This window comes from Oncorhynchus keta, chromosome 9, assembly GCF_023373465.1.
Source record: "Oncorhynchus keta strain PuntledgeMale-10-30-2019 chromosome 9, Oket_V2, whole genome shotgun sequence".
NCBI classification, from domain to species: domain Eukaryota; kingdom Metazoa; phylum Chordata; class Actinopteri; order Salmoniformes; family Salmonidae; genus Oncorhynchus; species Oncorhynchus keta.
In genome coordinates, this window is record NC_068429.1 from 9,184,179 (window position 1) to 9,203,237 (window position 19,059).

At 43.7% G+C, this 19,059-nt stretch overlaps 1 protein-coding gene across 1 annotated transcript in view; it reads left to right on the forward strand.

The window, feature by feature from the left end:
- Nucleotides 1-19,059, forward strand: part of slc27a6 (solute carrier family 27 member 6) — a 32,142-nt gene that overhangs the window by 9,313 nt on the left and 3,770 nt on the right. The window contains exons 5-8 of the mRNA XM_035766704.2: nucleotides 5,115-5,309; nucleotides 16,240-16,330; nucleotides 17,364-17,562; nucleotides 18,556-18,653. Of these exons, the coding sequence (XP_035622597.1) occupies nucleotides 5,115-5,309; nucleotides 16,240-16,330; nucleotides 17,364-17,562; nucleotides 18,556-18,653 (583 nt within the window). The remainder of the gene's footprint in view (nucleotides 1-5,114; nucleotides 5,310-16,239; nucleotides 16,331-17,363; nucleotides 17,563-18,555; nucleotides 18,654-19,059) is intronic.

The window sequence follows — 19,059 nt, forward strand, 5'->3', positions numbered from 1 at the left end:
CTTCAATGTCCCTCTTTAACCTCTATTTCACCTGTCATCTTTGTTCCATCTTTACTAAGTAAGTCCCTTCAGAATGTATTCGCACCCCTTGACTTATTCCACATTTTTGTTGTGTTACAGCCTGAATCAAAAATTGATAACTTTTTTTTTTATCTCAACCATCTACACAATACCCCATATTGACAAAGTGAAAACATGTTTTTAAGACATTGTGTGTTGGCCAGTGACACAAATGCTCAATTTGAATCCATTTTAAATTCAGGCTGTAACACAACAAAATGTGAAAGTCAAGGGGTGTGAATACTTTCTGAAGGCATCTGGCTAACAAGTCCACTGATTGTATCATCAAATGACTTTAGTTTAGTTTATTTTATTTTTACAGGGACAGTGCACATTAATCAACGTTTCAGTAAAAGTGCCGGTTTTAGCCAGCCGGCTAATTTTCAACCGCAGTCCCTGGGCAGGTTATTAAAAACAATTACAATATAGACAATAGCACCATAGACATAGCAACATAGCAACATAGGACAAGCAAGACATAGCATACAGACAGAGCAACATAGAACAAAAAGCAGCAAGACAAAATTCATAAAAGCAACAAAGTGTTTCCATACCTCACAAGCTACAGACAACATGGAAAGCGGCAACACACAGCTAGGGACCATGTTCACAAATCTGATTGACCTTTAGCCATGTCTTCAAGCATTTTGTGAAAGTGTGATATGTGGTGCAGTTATGTGTGTCTGATGGCAGTGTATTCCAGACATGGGAAGCTCTCACAGAGAATGCAGATTTACTAAAGGTGCTTTTCCTTAGGGGAACTATACAGTCACCTCTCATGGCAGACCTTGTGGATCTGCTGCCATATGTCTGGGTTTTCTGTTTAACAAAAATATTGAGTGGAGGGGAGCCAGGCCATTAAGGATCTTGAATACAAGACATGCGTCGGTGTATTGCACAAGATTTTCCCAACTCAAGAGCTCATGTTTTCTAAGGATGTGACAATGATGATGGCTATTGGGCTTCCTATCAAGCACTTTGAGAGCCTGTTTGTAGACAGACTGAATAGGTTTTAATGTTGTACAGCAAGCTTGGGCCCAACTAGTCAAGCAGTATGTTAAGTGGGGGAGTATCATAGATTTGAAGTACAGTTTTGCTACCTCTGTAGTCAAACAATTTCGTATAAATCGGAAATTAGCTAGATTGAATTTAGTTATTTGAATTACCTTTTTCACATGCTTTTTAAAAGAGAGGTTGGAATCAAGTATGATGCCAAGGTACTTAAAATCGGATACCACCAGGAGCTTCTCCCCTGACACATAGACATCTGGCTCAGTAGCATCTGTTGCCCTCTTTGTGAAGAACATGCAAACAGTTATTTTCACATTGAGATGCAAACACGAGTCACAGAGCCACTTTGTAACCTGGACCATTACAGTAGTGAGTTCTTGTGCAGCTTGTTGTTTGCTCTTTGCATGCACATATATCACTGTATCATCTGCATACATTTGAACTTCAGACCCAGTACATACAGAAGGCAGATCATTAATGTACAGGCTGAACAGGAGGGGCCCCAGTATTGACCCTTGGGGCACGCCCACATCATAGCTACGAGTGGGCGACAGCTCATTGCTCACTCTGACACACTGAGTTCTGCCTTCAAGGTATGATTTCATCCATCTCAAGGCATCAGGGGAAAAGTTGAACTTGGACAATTTTGTGATGAGAATCTCATGGTTAACAGTATCAAAATCCTTCCTTAGGTCCAGAAACACAGCCCCAACAGCACCCCCTTTGTCCATCTTGGACTTCACATTTTCCAGAAGAAAGCAGTTGGCCGTTTCTGTGGAGTGTTTCGCTCTGAAGCCAAACTGCATGGAGTGTAATGTGAAGGGGCTGTTGTTGAGGTGTTTAATCAGTTGTTCTGCTACACACTTTTCAACAACCTTTGACACCACAGGTAGTATACTAATGGGCCTGTAGTTACTCACGTCAGCAGGGTCGCCTGATTTAAAGATGGCCGTTATTATGGCCGACTTCCATACCCTTGGAAACACACCGAGACCAATAGATGTGTTGGTGACCTTAGTAATGGGGCCAATGAGTGACTCTTTGTAGTTTTTACGAAAGGTAGAGTCCATCCCAAACACATCTTTGGCTTTAGAGTTCTTTAGTGAGCTAATCACCTTGTTCACCATTGACTCAGAAACCTCCCTTATGATGAAGACAGGTTGAGCGTCATTCACTAGCACTGAGCCCAAGAAATCAGTGGAGGGGTTCTGTGTCAGTAACCTGACAGAGTCAATAAAGTAGGAATTGAAGGCTGTTGCTATTTCAACTGCATCCTGTGTTAGATTGTTATTCACCATGATTTCTAGTCTTTTTGCAGTGTTACTATGGTCTTTCCCTGTTAACTTTTTTCGATTCTCCCATATCAATTTAGAATTTCCCTTTGCTTCACCAATTATGTTAATAAAAAAGTTTGCCTTGGCCTGTCTGATTTCTTTTATCACCTTATTTCTCAGCATGGTAAACCTACGTCTGTCATGCTCTAATTTAGATTTTAGGGCTGTTTTTAGAGCATAATCTCGTTCTTTCATCAATTTCCAGATTTCTCCATTTAGCCAAGGAAGAGTGCTCTTTTGGCCAGGTTTGGATTTGATTTTCTTTAGGAAGCCATCTATTGTAGTCTGGATTGTGGATAGAAAAACCTGACTATCAGCTTCCACGTCTGTATAGGACTAGAAAAGAACTAACAAAGCCAGCTTCAGAATGTACATACATAGACTACTGTTCAAAAGTTTGGGGTCACTTAGAAATGTCCTTGAAAGAAAATGTTTTTTTTTGTCTATTAAAACAACATCAAATTGATCAGAAATGCAGTGTAGACATTGTTAATGTTGTGAATGACTATTGTAGCTGGAAACGGCAGATTTAAAAAAAAAAATGAAATATCGACATAAGCCAGAATTATGTCATGGCTTTACAACGTTCCAATTGCACGTTGTGTTAGCTAATCCAAGTTTATAATTTTAAAAGGATAATTGATCATTAGAAAACCCTTTTGCAATTATGTTAGCATAGCTGAAAACTGTTGTGCTGATTTAAAGAAGCAATACAACTGACCTTATTTTATTTATTTTGAGTATCTGGAGCATCAGCATTTGTGGGTTCAATTACAGGCTCAAAATGGTCAGAAACAAATACCTTTCTTTTGAAACTTGTCAGTCTATTCTTGTTCTGAGAAATTAAGGCTATTCCATGTGAGAAATTTCCAAGAAACTGAACATCTCGTACAACGCTGTGTACTACTCCGTCTCTAACCAGAATAGAAAGAGGAGTGGGAGGCCCGGGTGCACAACTGAGCAAGAGGACAAGTACATTCGAGTGTCTAGTTTGAGAAACATATACCTCACAAGTCCTCAGCTGACAGCTTCATTGAATAGTACCCGCAAAATGGGACAAGGCGACTCCATGATGTTGGCCTTCTAGGAAAAGTTCCTCTGTCCAGTGTCTGTGTTCTTTTGCCCGTCTTAATCTTTTCTTTTTATTAGCCAGTCTGAGATATGGCTTTTTCTTTGCAACTCTGCCTAGAAGGTAGACCGTCATTGTAAATAAGAATTTGTTCTTAATTAACTGACTTGCCTAGTTAAATACAGGTAAATAATTATAATCTGTACATGGGGGAATCTTCACCGCAGAGCCATTGGTCTTTTTCAACCATTTCAGTCATGCTCTCTTCCCACCAAAACCGACCTCCTTGAATGAAATACTTGTTTCCACAGTATTATTTCATTTATTTAACCTCAGTTAATCTCAGACTTCCTCGTTTAAAACAATCTTTTTCCCAGAGGAGACTGGAAACAATTAAAAACTGAGCCAGTGTAAGGAATTCAGACCACGGCTAAATAAAAACCCACATTGATGACTTCAAGTATTGAGAATATTCCTAAAGCATTTTGTAAAGTTATTACCAATTATTCTTCATATTCACAGGCAATTTCTACAATTTCTCCATAGACTTGAAATCACTGGCCACTTTAATAACGTTTGTATAACTTTCACTACCCATCTCATACAGTTGAAGCCGGAAGTTTGCATAACACTTAGGTTGGAGTCATTAAAACTTGTTTTTCAACCACTCCACAAATGTATTGTTAACAAACTATAGTTTTGGCAAGTCGTTTAGGACATCTACTTTGTGCATGACACAAGTCATTTTTCCAACAATTGTTTACAGACAGATTATTCCACTTATATTTAATTCACTGTATCACAATTCCAGTGGGTCAGAAGTTTACACTGACTTTAAATAGCTTGGAAAATCCCATTAAATTATGTCATGGCTTTAGAAGCTTCTGAAAGGCTAATTGACTTCATTTGAGTCAATAGGAGGTGTACCTCTGGATATATTTCAAGGCCTACCTTAAAACCTTCTGGCTCTTTGCTCGTCATCATGGAAATAAAAGCTTAAATAAATCGTTCTCTCTACTATTATTCTGACATTTCACATTCTTAAAATAAAGTGGTGATCCTAACTGACCTAAGACAGGGAATTTTTACTAGGATTAAATGTCAGAAATTGTGAACAACTGAGTTTAAATGTATTTGGCTAAGGTGTATTGAACCTTCCGACTTCAACTTTATATACCGTATTCTATACTATCCTACTCAATTTTTGCTGCTCTGAATCACTCGTCCATATGTGGATAGTCTTAATTACATTACTTAGATATTTGTGTATTGGGTATGTGTTGTGAAATTGTTAGATATTACTTGTTATATATTACTGTACTGTCGGAGCTAGAAAAACAAGCATTTCGCTACACCCGCAATAACATCTGCTAAACACGTGTATGTGACCAATAACATTTGAGATGTATATTATTTCAGTCATTTAGCAGACGGTCTTATCCTTACAGTAGTGAGTGCATACATTTTTCATACTTTTTCAAACTGGTCCTCTGCGGGAATCGAACAAGCACCATTCTCTAACAACTGAGCCATATACTGTATATTATTGTCAACCATGCTATATTATTTACACTTGTCAGTTTTAAATGGAGGAGTGCTCTGCTTGTATCTAACATGCTGTTTACTCCATTTCCCATCAGGCCGAGGGGGAGAAGAAGCACAAGGTGCACATGGGTGTGGGAAACGGGCTCCGGCAGGACGTGTGGCGGGAGTTCCACCGACGTTTTGGCGAGATCCGCATGTGCGAGCTCTACGGCTCCACAGAGGGCAACCTGTGTTTCATGAACCACATCGGCAAGATCGGAGCTGTGGGCCGCTCCAACTTCTTCTACAAGGTGATAACAAAAAAAATAGCCAACCTGGCAACCCATTGTATGGAAATTTTAAAGCTGGCTTACGTTGGAACAAATTAATTCTGGACAAACTATGTATTCAATCAGTGTTTCCCCTTTATGCCCAATCTGCTGATTTGCGATAGCATGGTCCCAGATACATTTGTGCTCTTCCAAACTCCATTGCTTATTGTGAAGCCAAACATTTGGCACGACAATGAGTGACGAGTTGACATGATAGGACAAACAGACTGCCGCTGGATTCAAGGTTTCACACGAACTGAAACCTGGCCCTAACAAGGGCATTGAATGCAATGGAATTCATCCTAGTAGGAACTCACTTACTCAGACACAGAGATCATATAACATTAATAAAGAAAGTAAATTTTTTAAATTATATATTTAATTGTTCTAAGTAATTATTACTGGCCTTGACTGAACATTGGATCCAGAATATTAGATTAGTCTCTAAATTTGAAAGTAATTTTTAAAAGTTAATTTGTCCCCTTAGCCCATTATTGAAATTGCTGTGTCCAAAATCAGGTTTTCCCAACTCCAGTAACCCCAACAGTACACATTATGTAGGGCAGTGTTTCCCAACTCCAGTCCTCCAGTAACCCCAACAGTACACATTATCTAGGGCAGTGTTTCCCAGTCCTCCAGTAACCCCAACAGTACACATTATGTAGGGCAGTGTTTCCCAACTCCAGTCCTCCAGTAACCCCAACAGTACACATTATGTAGGGCAGTGTTTCCCAGTCCTCCAGTAACCCCAACAGTACACATTATGTAGGGCAGTGTTTCCCAACTCCAGTCCTCCAGTAACCCCAACAGTACACATTATGTAGGGCAGTGTTTCCCAGTCCTCCAGTAACCCCAACAGTACACATTATGTAGGGCAGTGTTTCCCAACTCCAGTCCTCCAGTAACCCCAACAGTACACATTATGTAGGGCAGTGTTTTCCAGTCCTCCAGTAACCCCAACAGTACACATTATGTAGGGCAGTTTTTCCAACTCCAGTCCTCCAGTAACCCCAACAGTACACATTATGTAGGGCAGTGTTTCCCAACTCCAGTCGTCCAGTAACCCCAACAGTACACATTATGTAGGGCAGTGTTTCCCAGTCCTCCAGTAACCCCAACAGTACACATTATGTAGGGCAGTGTTTCCCAACTCCAGTCCTCCAGTAACCCCAACAGTACACATTATGTAGGGCAGTGTTTTCCAGTCCTCCAGTAACCCCAACAGTACACATTATGTAGGGCAGTTTTTCCAACTCCAGTCCTCCAGTAACCCCAACAGTACACATTATGTAGGGCAGTGTTTCCCAACTCCAGTCGTCCAGTAACCCCAACAGTACACATTATGTAGGGCAGTGTTTCCCAACTCCAGTCCTCCAGTGACTCCAACAGTACACATTATGTAGCGCAGTGTTTCCCAACTCCAGTCGTCCAGTAACCCCAACAGTACACATTATGTAGCGCAGTGTTTCCCAACTCAAGTCTTGCATCTGTGCTAGTGGCCTCCCTACAGGCCCTGGTTCGATTCTAGGCTGTATCACAACCGGCCGTGATCAAGAGTCCCATAGGGCCAGCGTTGTCCAGGTTAGGGTTTGGCCGGGGTAGGCCGTCATTGTAAAATATGAATTTGTTCTTAACTGACTTGCCTAGTTAAATAAAGGTTAAATATAAAACTTTTTTTTAAAATCTATTTGTTCAGTAATCAGGCCCTCAATGAGGTGAAAAGTGTGTGTGTGTGTGTGTGTGTAAAGTATTCAGACCCCTTGACTTTTTTACATTACAGCCTTATTCTAAAATGGATGAAATTGTTTTTTTTTTCACTCATCAATCTACACACAATACCCCCTAATGACATCACAATACCCCCTAATGACATCACAATACCCCCTAATGACATCACAATACCATATAATGACATAGCAAAAACTGGTTTTAAGATATTTTTGCTAATGTATTAAGATGTATATATTTTAAATCAATGACGTGTTGAAGCACCTTAGGCAGCGATTACAGCCTCAAGTCTTCTTGGGTATGACGCTACAAGCTTGGCACATCTGCATTTGGGGAGTTTCTCCCATTCTTCTCTGCAGATCCTCTCAAGCTCTGTCAGGTTGGATGGGGAGTGTTGCTGCCCAGATATTTTCAGGTCTCTCCAGAGATGTTTTTATTGGGTTCGAGCCTGGGCTCTGGCTGGGCAACTCAAGGACATTCAGAGAATTGTCCCGAAGCCACTCATGCGTTGAGTGGCTGTGTGCTTAGGGTCATTGTCCTGTTGGAAGTTTAACTTTCACCCCAGTCTGAGTTCCTGAGCGCTCTGGAGGAGGTTTTCAACATGGATCTCTGTACTTTGCTCCAATCTTCTTTGCCTTGATCCTGACTGGTCTCCCAGTCCCTGCCACTGAAAAACATCCCCACAGCATGATGCTACCACCACCATGCTTCACCGTGGGGATGGTGACAGGTTTCCTCCAGCCTTGATGCTTGGCATTCAGGCCAAAGGGTTCAAGCTTGGTTTCATCAGACCAGAGAATATTTTGTCATGGTCAGAGTCCTTTTGGTGCCTTTCGGGTAACTCTGAGCGGGCTTTCATGTACCTTTTACAAAGGAGGGCTTCCATCTCGCCACTCTACCATAAAGGCCTGATTGGTAGAGTGCTGTGGAGATGGTTGTCCTTCTGGAAGGTTCTCCCATCTCTACAGAGGAACTCTAGAGCTCTGTCAGACTGACCATCGGGTTCTTGGTCACCTCCCTGACCAAGGCCCTTATCCCCCATTTGCTCAGTTTGGCTGGGTGGCCAGCTCTAGGAAGAATCTTGGTGATTCCAAACTTCTTTCATTTAAGAATGGAGGCCACTGTGCTCTTGGGGACCTTCATTGATGCGAAAATGTTTTGGTACCCTTCCCCAGATCTGTGCCTCGACACAATCCTGTCTCGGAGCTCTACGGACAATTCCTTCGACCTCATGGCTTGGTTTTTGCCCCGACATGCACTGTCAACTGTGGGACCTTATACAGACAGGTGTCTGCCTTTCTAAATCATGTCCAGTCAATTTAATTTACCACAGGTGGGACTCCAATCAAGTTGTAGAAACACCTCCAAGATGATCAATGGAAACTGGATCCACCTGAGCTCAATGTCAAGTCTCTTAGCAAAGATTTTATTTTTAATACATTTGCAAAAATGTCTAAACCTGTTTTCACTTTGTCATTATGGGGTATTGTGAGTACGGTAGATTGAGGATTTCTTCCTTAATTTTAGAATAAGATAAAAATGTGAAAGAAATCAAGGAGTCTGAATACTTCCAGAAGGCACTTTTGTGTGTGTGTGGTGTGTGTATCTTTGGTCTGTTGTCTGTATCTGTGTCAGACACGACACAGTCACACTATCTGTGTCAATGTGTGCTGTGCTTCTGGCACTCATCCAACAAGGATCAAAGATTACTGGGTTTACTCTGAGGTGAGCCATATTAGTTTAAAACATGCCTGACTTCTCCCTAAGCGCCCTTAATGCTCTCTCCCCTCCACACTAGAGAGAGAGAGAGCGGAGTCGGTATTGTCTGAAACATGGGCTCAGTTCAAATACAAATAGAAAAGCCTTCCTTCCTTCCTTCCTTCAAGGTAATCACTGAAGACATGATTGAATTGAACTGCATTTAATTAACACAATCAATGTAGTTTAGCTGAGGATCAGGGTTTCCGTCAAAGTAGGAAGGATGGACCATTCTGGTATTTGTTATTTCACTGTCTGCAAATAATTCAATTATTTCAAACCAAACCAGGTAAATTGATTCTCAAGCCTTTCTGTAACGTGATTTATTCGAAAGCATGAAAACAAGAGACCACTGCAGCCCTCAAGGAATAGACTTCTGTATCACTGTTTTAAACCATCACATAACAATGGTTACGACACGTAACACAGATTAACTAGCACTGCTCATCTTTACTGGTCATTGAGTCCACTGAAGTCCTCATAACGCAGATCTCTGGGGAGACGAGGACTTAAAAGGTACAGATATCGCTACACCATTTCCTGGTTTCAAAAATTCTAATAGTTCGCCTAATTCCAGTTTGTGACTAAACGAGCAGTCATAGTGTATGGAATCATTGTACCATCTAAACCGCTGTGAAATATATTTTCAATAACCACACATATTGTATTTTTTCCCCCGCCATTTTGAAGCTGGTGTACAAAACCGAAAGTAAAAGACTCAAACAAAACTTGTGAACGGGAAGCATAGAAATAGAACAGATCTACCTCTTCTTAGACTTGCTTTCAATGAGAATGACAGATCTATAATTCAGATTCTATGTCAATTTGTTTGGGTCCCACAAAAAGTTACATATAATTTTTTTGAATGTACTTAATAAAAAAGAACATGGCTACCTGACTTCACCTGGGTGTTCTTAGACTGCTAAGACTAGCCAGCTTGACAAAGAATAGGTTAAGTAATGCTGCATTAGGTAGGCATTGTAATCACTGTTACATCTCAGGGGGCATTTGAGGTGACAAAGAACCTATAGGGAGATAAGATCAATGGTGCAGAGTGCTGGAGTTTGAATGTAAATGTCATGTTGCAGAGACGAGAAAGGAATCTCCCATACGCATTTAGATTCAATGCAAGTTGACTGTATAGCTACTGTACTAGCTACTCCTAGTCTTCTACATAAGTTTTTGCTCTTTCAATTGGAATATTTATGTCGCACCTTGAACATGTTCAGTTTGTAACTTATTGTGTGTGGCGGTGGAACCTAATTATTCTTGAGAAGTCAGGAGGGCGTTGGTGGCCAGAGCAAGGATTGAACCGCCAATCCTATGCTTAGTAGGCCAATGCTCAACCGACTACGCCACCAGAATCGGGAACATACTTTCTGACGTACTCTGATTTAAACAACATGGCAGCTGAAGTACCCTCCTGCACATTGACATAGGAAGGGCTGTATGCCAACACGAAATTATATATATATATATATATATACTCTGTACATCTGTCATTATAAGCACTAGTAGAGTGGGGTAAGAGTACTTAGGATTAATCTTACCTTAATCTTAAATGAACTATTCTTAGGCTGGTCTCACTACTCAAGCCTCTTGACCCAGAAACCAACCTACAAAACCTTTTTAAGTTTACAAAACAAGATTGTGATTTACACACATTGTGATTTTTATCAAACAGCTTGTGAATGCTGTAGTTAGTCTAGTATCTATAATTCTGTTATTTGGCGTCCGTCGGGATTGATTGTTACTGCCCTGGTCCTTTGGTTATCTTGCATTCAGTATGTTATCATATTCTTCTGATTTGCATTCTAACCAGAAGACAATATAGTATTTAATTGGCAATTATTAGAATTGTAAATCTCATATGAAGACAAACCCTGTGTATATACACTGAGTGTACAAAACATTAAGATCACCTTCCTAATATGAAGTTGTACCCTTTTATGCCCTCAGAACAGCCTCAATTCGTCGGGGCATGGGACTCTACAAGGTGTCGAAAGCGTTCCACAGGGATGCTGGCCCACGTAGACTCCAATGCCCTCCCACAGTTGTGTCAAGTTGGCTGGATGTCCTTGGGGTGGTGGACCATTCTAGATACACACAGGAAACTGTTGAGCGTGAAAAACCCATCAACGTTGTAGTTCTTGAAACAAAAAAACGGTGTGTCTGGCCCCTACTATCATACACCGTCAAATGCACATAGATTACCTTCAGGAAGTGTTCACACCCACATGGATGTCTTAACTTATTACATTTAGATTTGTTTTTGTCACTGGCCTATACACAATACCCTATAATGTGTTTTGATTATTTTTTTTTTTACAAATGTATTAAAAATAAAGCAGGAATGTCTTGTCAATAAGTATTCTCCTAAACTTATTTAAGCTTGCCATAAGAAAAGGAGGTTGAAAACTTAATGACTCGAGACATTTCAGCTTTTTATTTCTTGGTACAATCTTGTCTAAATTCAGGTAAGTACACGTGTAAATGAGTTGTGTGTCCCAAATGGCGCCCTATTCCCTATATAGTGCACTACTTTTGACCAGAGCCCTGTAGGCCGTGGTCAAAAGGAGTGGACTACGTAAGGAAAAGGGTGTCATTTGCAAAACAGACAATGATGTGTAATGAGTACGCTAGGAGTCGGAAAGAAAGTACAGGGAGTGAATTTAATAATGAATGAAACATGGAACAAAACAAGAAACACGAGTAGCGTACGGACATGAAACACAGAATTAATAACACCTGGGGAAAGAACCAAAGGGATCGACAGATATAGGGGAGGAAATCAGAAAGATTATGGAGTCCAGGTGAGTCTCATGAAGTGCAGGTGCGCGTAATGATGGGGACAGGTGGGCGTAATGATGGGGACAGGTGGGCGTAATGATGGGGACAGGTGCGCGTAATGATGGGGACAGGTGCGCGTAATGATGGGGACAGGTGCGCGTAATGATGGTGGCAGGTGCGCGTAATGATGGTGGCAGGTGCGCGTAATGATGGTGGCAGGTGCGCGTAATGATGGGGACAGGTGCGCGTAATGATGGTGGCAGGTGCGCGTAATGATAGTGGCAGGTGCGCGTAATGATGGGGACAGGTGCGCGTAATGATGGGGACAGGTGCGCGTAATGATGGGGACAGGTGCGCGTAATGATGGTGGCAGGTGTGCGTAATGATGGGGACAGGTGCGCGTAATGATGGTGGCAGGTGTGCGTAATGATGGTGGCAGGTGTGCGTAATGATGGTGGCAGGTGCGCGTAATGATGGTGGCAGGTGTGCGTAATGATGGTGGCAGGTGTGCGTAATGATGGTGGCAGGTGCCCGTAGTGATGGTGGCAGGTGTGCGTAATGATGGTGGCAGGTGCGCGTAATGATGGGGACAGGTGCGCGTAATGATGGTGGCAGGTGCGCGTAGTGATGGTGGCAGGTGCGCGTAGTGATGGTGGCAAGTGATGGTGGCAGGTGCGCGTAGTGATGGTGGCAGGTGCGCGTAATGATGGTGGCAGGTGCGCGTAATGATGGTGGCAGGTGCGCGTAATGATAGTGGCAGGTGCGCGTAATGATGGGGACAGGTGCGCGTAATGATAGTGGCAGTTGCGCGTAATGATGGTGGCAGGTGCGCGTAATGATGGTGGCAGGTGCGCGTAATGATGGTGGCAGGTGCGCGTAATGATAGTGGCAGGTGCGCGTAATGATGGGGACAGGTGCGCGTAATGATGGTGGCAGGTGCGCGTAATGATGGTGGCAGGTGCGCGTAATGATGGTGGCAGGTGCGGGTAATGATGGTGGCAGGTGCGCGTAATGATAGTGGCAGGTGGCGTAATGATGGGGACAGGTGCGCGTAATGATAGTGGCAGTTGCGCGTAATGATGGGGACAGGTGCGCGTAATGATGGTGGCAGGTGGCGTAATGATGGTGGCAGGTGCGGGTAATGATGGTGGCAGGCGCGCGTAATGAGTGGCAGGTGCGCAGGTGGCAGGTGCGCGTAATGATGGTGGCAGGTGCGCGTAATGATGGTGGCAGGTGCGCGTAATGATGGTGGCAGGTGCGCGTAATGATAGTGGCAGGTGCGCGTAATGATGGGGACAGGTGCGTAATGATAGTGGCATGTAATGATGGTGGCAGGTGCGCGTAATGATGGTGGCAGGTGCGCGTAATGATGGTGGCAGGTGCGCGTAATGATAGTGGCAGGTGCGCGTAATGATGGGGACAGGTGCGCGTAATGAGTGGCAGTGGCGTAATGATGGGGACAGGTGCGCGTAATGATGGTGGCAGGTGCGCGTAATGATGGTGGCAGGTGCGGGTAATGATGGTGGCAGGTGCGCGTAATGATAGTGGCAGGTGCGCGTAATGATAGTGGCAGGTGCGCGTAATGATGGTGGCAGGTGCGCGTAATGATGGGGACAGGTGTGCGTAATGATGGTGACAGGTGCGCGTAATGATGGTGGCAGGTGCGCGTAATGATGGTGGCAGGTGCGCGTAATGATGGTGGCAGGCGCGCGTAATGATGGTGGCAGGCGCGCGTAATGATGGTGGCAGGCGCGCGTAATGATGGTGGCAGGCGCGCGTAATGATGGTGGCAGGCGCGCGTAATGATGGTGGCAGGCGCGCGTAATGATGGGGACAGGCGCGCGTAGTGATGGGGACAGGCGCGCGTAGTGATGGGGACAGGCGCGCGTAGTGATGGGGACAGGCGCGCGTAGTGATGGGGACAGGCGCGCGTAGTGATGGGGACAGGCGCGCGTAGTGATGGGGACAGGCGCGCGTAGTGATGGTGGCAGGCGCGCGTAGTGATGGTGGCAGGCGCGCGTAGTGATGGTGGCAGGCGCGCGTAATGATGGTGGCAGGCGCGCGTAATGATAGTGGCAGGCGCGCGTAATGATGGTGGCAGGTGCGCGTAATGATGGGGACAGGTGCGCGTAATGATGGGGACAGGTGCGCGTAATGATGGGGACAGGTGCGCGTAATGATGGGGGCAGGTGCGCGTAATGATGGGGACAGGTGCGCGTAATGATGGTGGCAGGTGCGGGTAATGATGGTGGCAGGTGCGCGTAATGATGGTGGCAGGTGCGCGTAATGATGGTGGCAGGTGCGCGTAATGATGGTGGCAGGTGCGCGTAATGATGGTGGCAGGTGCGCGTAATGATGGTGGCAGGTGCGCGTAATGATGGTGGCAGGTGCGCGTAATGTTAGCGACTGTTTTGTTTATCCTCCCTTACTGTGGAATGTGTGACTGAGGAATGTCTTCTTCTTTAAATTCTAAGTAACATTTTTAATGCATAACCTTTTATTATAAGGGTACCTACATAGGGACTTTTAATGCATTCATAACCCATAAGTAATGCATTTATAAACAGTACATCAGCATAACGTGTTACCCTGAAAGTATTACCCATTTATTACCCAGAGTCCAACCTGTTTTGCTAAACCTACACAGTGTAGCTTTGTGTGCCAGACCCAATCTTTCCATTTAAACTAACTAACAGTACTGGAAAACATTTCTTGGAAAGCTCAAAAATGTGCAGTATTCATTGCATTACACTGCCAAAGTGTTTGTTGTTGTTGTTGATAACCAAAGGAGTTTATGGATTTGAGTCAGGGGACAGGTTATGCAGTGGGTTAATCCACACATTTGATACCATAGGCTACACATTGCAATAGGGGTGATATGAAGGTGGTGTGTGTGTGTGTGTGTGTGTGTGTGTGTGTGTGTGTGTGTGTGTGTGTGTACAGATTCCCTGGAGTGAAAGGTATTCATTGTGTGGGTGTTTTTTGTTGTTGTGCATATGTGCATCAAAACCAGAAATACAGTATTGCAGAGGGCATTGCAACAACAGGAAGATACTTGATTAAATCAGATTTTGTAGAACTATTGAACATCAAAGGAATTGAACAAATCGAAAGAAAGGGAGCATTTGATACCTTTTGTGACCATTCTTTTTAATTCCACAAGGGATTTTTTTTAAAAACAAACATTTTTTAGCTGTTAGATGGGAATGTGCACTCCCACAACACATACGTTATTTCTCAAGAATACTGACTTTCTATGGAAATGGCCTTGTACAACGGCCTATACAGTAATGATGTACGGAAGGAATGCTTTCAACCAGGGGTTGGAACCAGTTCAGGAAACAGGACAATAAAAAGAACTTCCAAAGAACAGAACCAGAACTATGAATGAAGGTGATCTATACTGTTCCGGAACAGAATCGTTATTTTATGAGCATGGTTGGGGTACATTCCAGGGCATTTTTTTCCCCCTCCAGTCTCATAAAAAAAAAATGCAACAAAGCGTTTATGTAAAGCACTGTCTGTCACTCAAACGTATTCCAGTGACTACCTACCTGGCAGTTGGACATGTGTGTGTGTGTGTGTTTGTGTGTGTGTGTGTGTGTGCGCTACCTTCCCCTGCCCCTGAAGTATGCATAGTCTACTGTAGCTACTAATGTTACAGGCCTGATTCAGAGATTTTTAGAGAACAATGAATTATCTTTTTCAATGCTAGGTAAGGAAACTGTAGTTATCACGTTTCACATTGGATTTATTCATTACAAAAAGGTAAAACGTGTTTTAATTTGAGTTCTGGTGTCGCTCTGCACACACAAGCTTGTTAGTTAGCTAACTCTGGTCCGTCACTCAAACTCTAGTTGGCATTATGTGTAATGTAATGGAACTGAGTCAAGGTCAAGGGCTAGCTCTGGTCCAACGTTAGGTAGCTCTGGTCCAACGTTAGGTAGCTCTGGTCCAACGTTAGGTAGCTCTGGTCCAACGTTAGGTAGCTCTGGTCCAACGTTAGGTAGCTCTGGTCCAACGTTAGGTAGCTCTGGTCCAACGTTAGGTAGCTCTGGTCCAACGTTAGGTAGCTCTGGTCCAACGTTAGGTAGCTCTGGTCCAACGTTAGGTAGCTCTGGTCCAACGTTAGGTAAGCCAAGTCTCTGAAGATCAAACATCTTCATAGAGACGTTCCTCCGTAGGTATATTTCTGTGGGTCTAATTCAGATAACACGTCATAACAACGAGATGCTCAGCGCTCTCCTCACCCGCAAAATTTGTCGCACCTCGCACCCTACACTACACTTGTCTGTCCAATGCAAGGGTCATAACTTGCCCACTCCGTAGCAAGCGGCTCTATCCATTGGTGAAGTAATTTAATGTTGATTTCATAGGTTTAAAAAAAATAACAGAAAGGGACGATATCAATCCTTACTGTAATGGTACTGTTCAGAGCGAAATGATTGGGAAAATAACCTGTTTAGAACAAACCTAATAGGTTGAATGCATGATGTCATGTGACCAGAGACCCTTTGCTTAATGGCATAAAGATATGTGCTATATCTTACTAATGCCCTATTGCCCACAACTCAAATGAATTATAATGTAGGTCCTTTTGTATGTTTTTTTTTCTTCTTTTCCTTTCTTGCAGCTCCTCTTCAAGTATGACCTGGTAAGGTATGACATGGTACGAGATGAGCCGGTCAGGAACAGCCAGGGCTTCTGTCAACACGTTAACAAGGGTAATAACTCAAACAGTAGTAGTAGTAGTACATGTTGTTGTTGGTGTTGTAGTAGTAGTACTGTTTTTATTGGTTGCTCACAGTTGTATACTGAATTGTACTCCAATTTACATTTATTTTATTATCCCATAATGGGGAAATTGGTTTGCCGCTGTTGTAGAAACAAACATAACAACATTGGTTCACGTCAGGCCTGTTTGTAACCAAAACACTTGAAACGCATTTGTGAAGGCATTGTTGTCGCCAGAGTATGGTTGGGGTGTGGTGATAGATTGGATGGAATTGAGACGGGAGAAATGTTGTTTTTAGTAGATAATTGATTGACGGACCCTGTCAGTATGTACAGACTTTTCTGTTGGACTGGGCAGCAAAAATGTAACAAAACCAATCGATATTTCCACCATGCATTGAGAGACGTTGGGTTGGCTAATGGCTGTTTTTTTTGGTGCTTTTGATAATTACACCCATATGGAAAAATATGTCAATATATCAAATGGCCTCCTTCTCAAGCACTGTAGGCATTCATGCTGTGCTATAGGCATTCATGCTGTGCTATAGGCATCCATGCTGTGCTATAGGCATTCATGTTGTGCTATAGGCATTCATGTTGTGCTATAGGCATTCATGTTGTGCTATAGGCATTCATGTTGTGCTATAGGCATCCATGCTGTGCTATAGGCATCCATGCTGTGCTATAGGCATTCGTGTTGTGCTATAGGCATTCGTGCTGTGCTATAGGCAAACATGCTGTGCTATAGGCATTCATGCTGTGCTATAGGCATTCATGCTGTGCTATAGGCATTCATGCTGTGCTATAGGCATTCATGCTGTGCTATAGCAGCCATTAGCCAACCCAACGTCTCTCAATGCATGGTGGAAATATCGATTGGTTTTGTTACAATGTTGAACTGCGCTGCCGACTCTAGAATGTCAGGTCACGTGGTTAGGAACAACTTCACGTGGGAATGATGGCAGACATTTAGAAAATTCTGACCAAACGATTTACTTTCCCCTTTGTGTGTCTTCTCCCTAGGTGAGACGGGTCTTCTCTTGTCCAAGATTGGCGCCTCCAGTCCCTTCTTTGGCTACGCGGGGAGCAAACAGCTGACCGAGAAGAAGTTGATGAGGAACGTGTTCGTGAAGGGAGACGCGTACTTCAACACTGGAGACCTCATGGCTGAAGATGCTGAGGACTTTATCTGTTTCAAGGACCGAGTGGGGGACACTTTCAGGTGGAGGATCTGAATTGACATGACCATGTTTTCTCTGGGTTATTGTAATAGTTTACTCGCCACGTGACCCGGTGGGCAAAATTTGGTTGAAGTGAGATGTAAATTTCAAAACAGTTTTGTCGTTGAAATTACATATAAGGGCCTCCCGGGTGGCGCAGTGGTTAAGGGCGCTGTACTGCAGCGCCAGCTGTGCCATCAGAGTCACTGGGTTCGCGTCCAAAGCTCTGTCGTAACCGGCGGCGACCGGGAGGTCCGAGGGGCGATGCACAATTGGCCTAGCGTCGTCCGGGTTAGGGAGGGCATGGTCGGTAGGGATGTCCTTGTCTCATCGCGCACCAGCGACTCCTGTGGCGGGCCGGGCGCGGTGAGCGTTAACCAAGGTTGCCAGGTACACAGTGTTTCCTCCGGCACATTGGTGCGGCTGGCTTCCGGGTTGGATGTGCGCTGTGTTAAGAAGCAGTACGGCTGGTTGGGTTGTGTATCGGAGGACGCATGACTTTCAACCTTCGTCTCTCCCGAGCCCGTACGGGAGTTGTAGCGATGAGACTAGACAGTAGCTACTACAACAATTGGATACCACGAAATTGGGGAGAAAAAGGGGTAAAAATTCACACAAAAAAAAAAGAAAAGAAGAAATGACAGTATATAACTTCCACCAGTTTTGCTCACTGGGAAGGTGGACGTCATCTCATTGAGTTAAGACGGGCAGGACAACTGATGGCACACGTGTGTTGAATGAACATGGTGAAGATGAAGTCACTCTGTCAGAATTACAGTACTGCATGTCATAATATGACTGACTTTACATAATGTCACGACAGGTCAGTTCATCATACAAATATATTGGTGGGGGGGGGTGTGCCTCCTTTCTGACCAATGAGGTAATATTGAAAATACTTCAGTTAATTTAGGGGACACATTTTAAGGGACTTGTTTTCACTCACTCTTAGAGACAAACGTTCCCAGCCTCTTTTTGATGATTTATGATTTCAGGTGGAAGGGTGAAAACGTGGCAACAACAGAAGTGACAGAGGTGCTCGGACTGGTAGACTTTATCCAAGAGGCCAATGTCTATGGGGTGGAGATTCCAGGTACACATGTCCTGTCTCTGTGTGTGTACATGTTTGTGTCTATGTGTGGTGTCCCGTCTCTGTCTGTGTGTCTCTATCTCTGTCTGTGTACATGTATGTTTGTGTCTATGTGTGGTGTCCTGTCTCTGTCTGTGTGTCTCTATCTATGTGTGTGTGTGTGTGTGTACATGTTTGTGTCTGTGTGGTGTACGTGTCTCTCTGTGTGTGATCCCATTGCTATGCTTCTGCTTCATCAATCACACTGTGGTGGCATGAAAGACCTTGTGTTTGTAGAATAATTGTCCCTATTTGAGATGAATGATTGATGTAATGTTTCCAATTAGACCATGCCACACAGTGGAAGATGTCATGGACTGTGTCCCAAATGCCACCATATTCCCTATATAGTGCACGACCTTATAGGCCT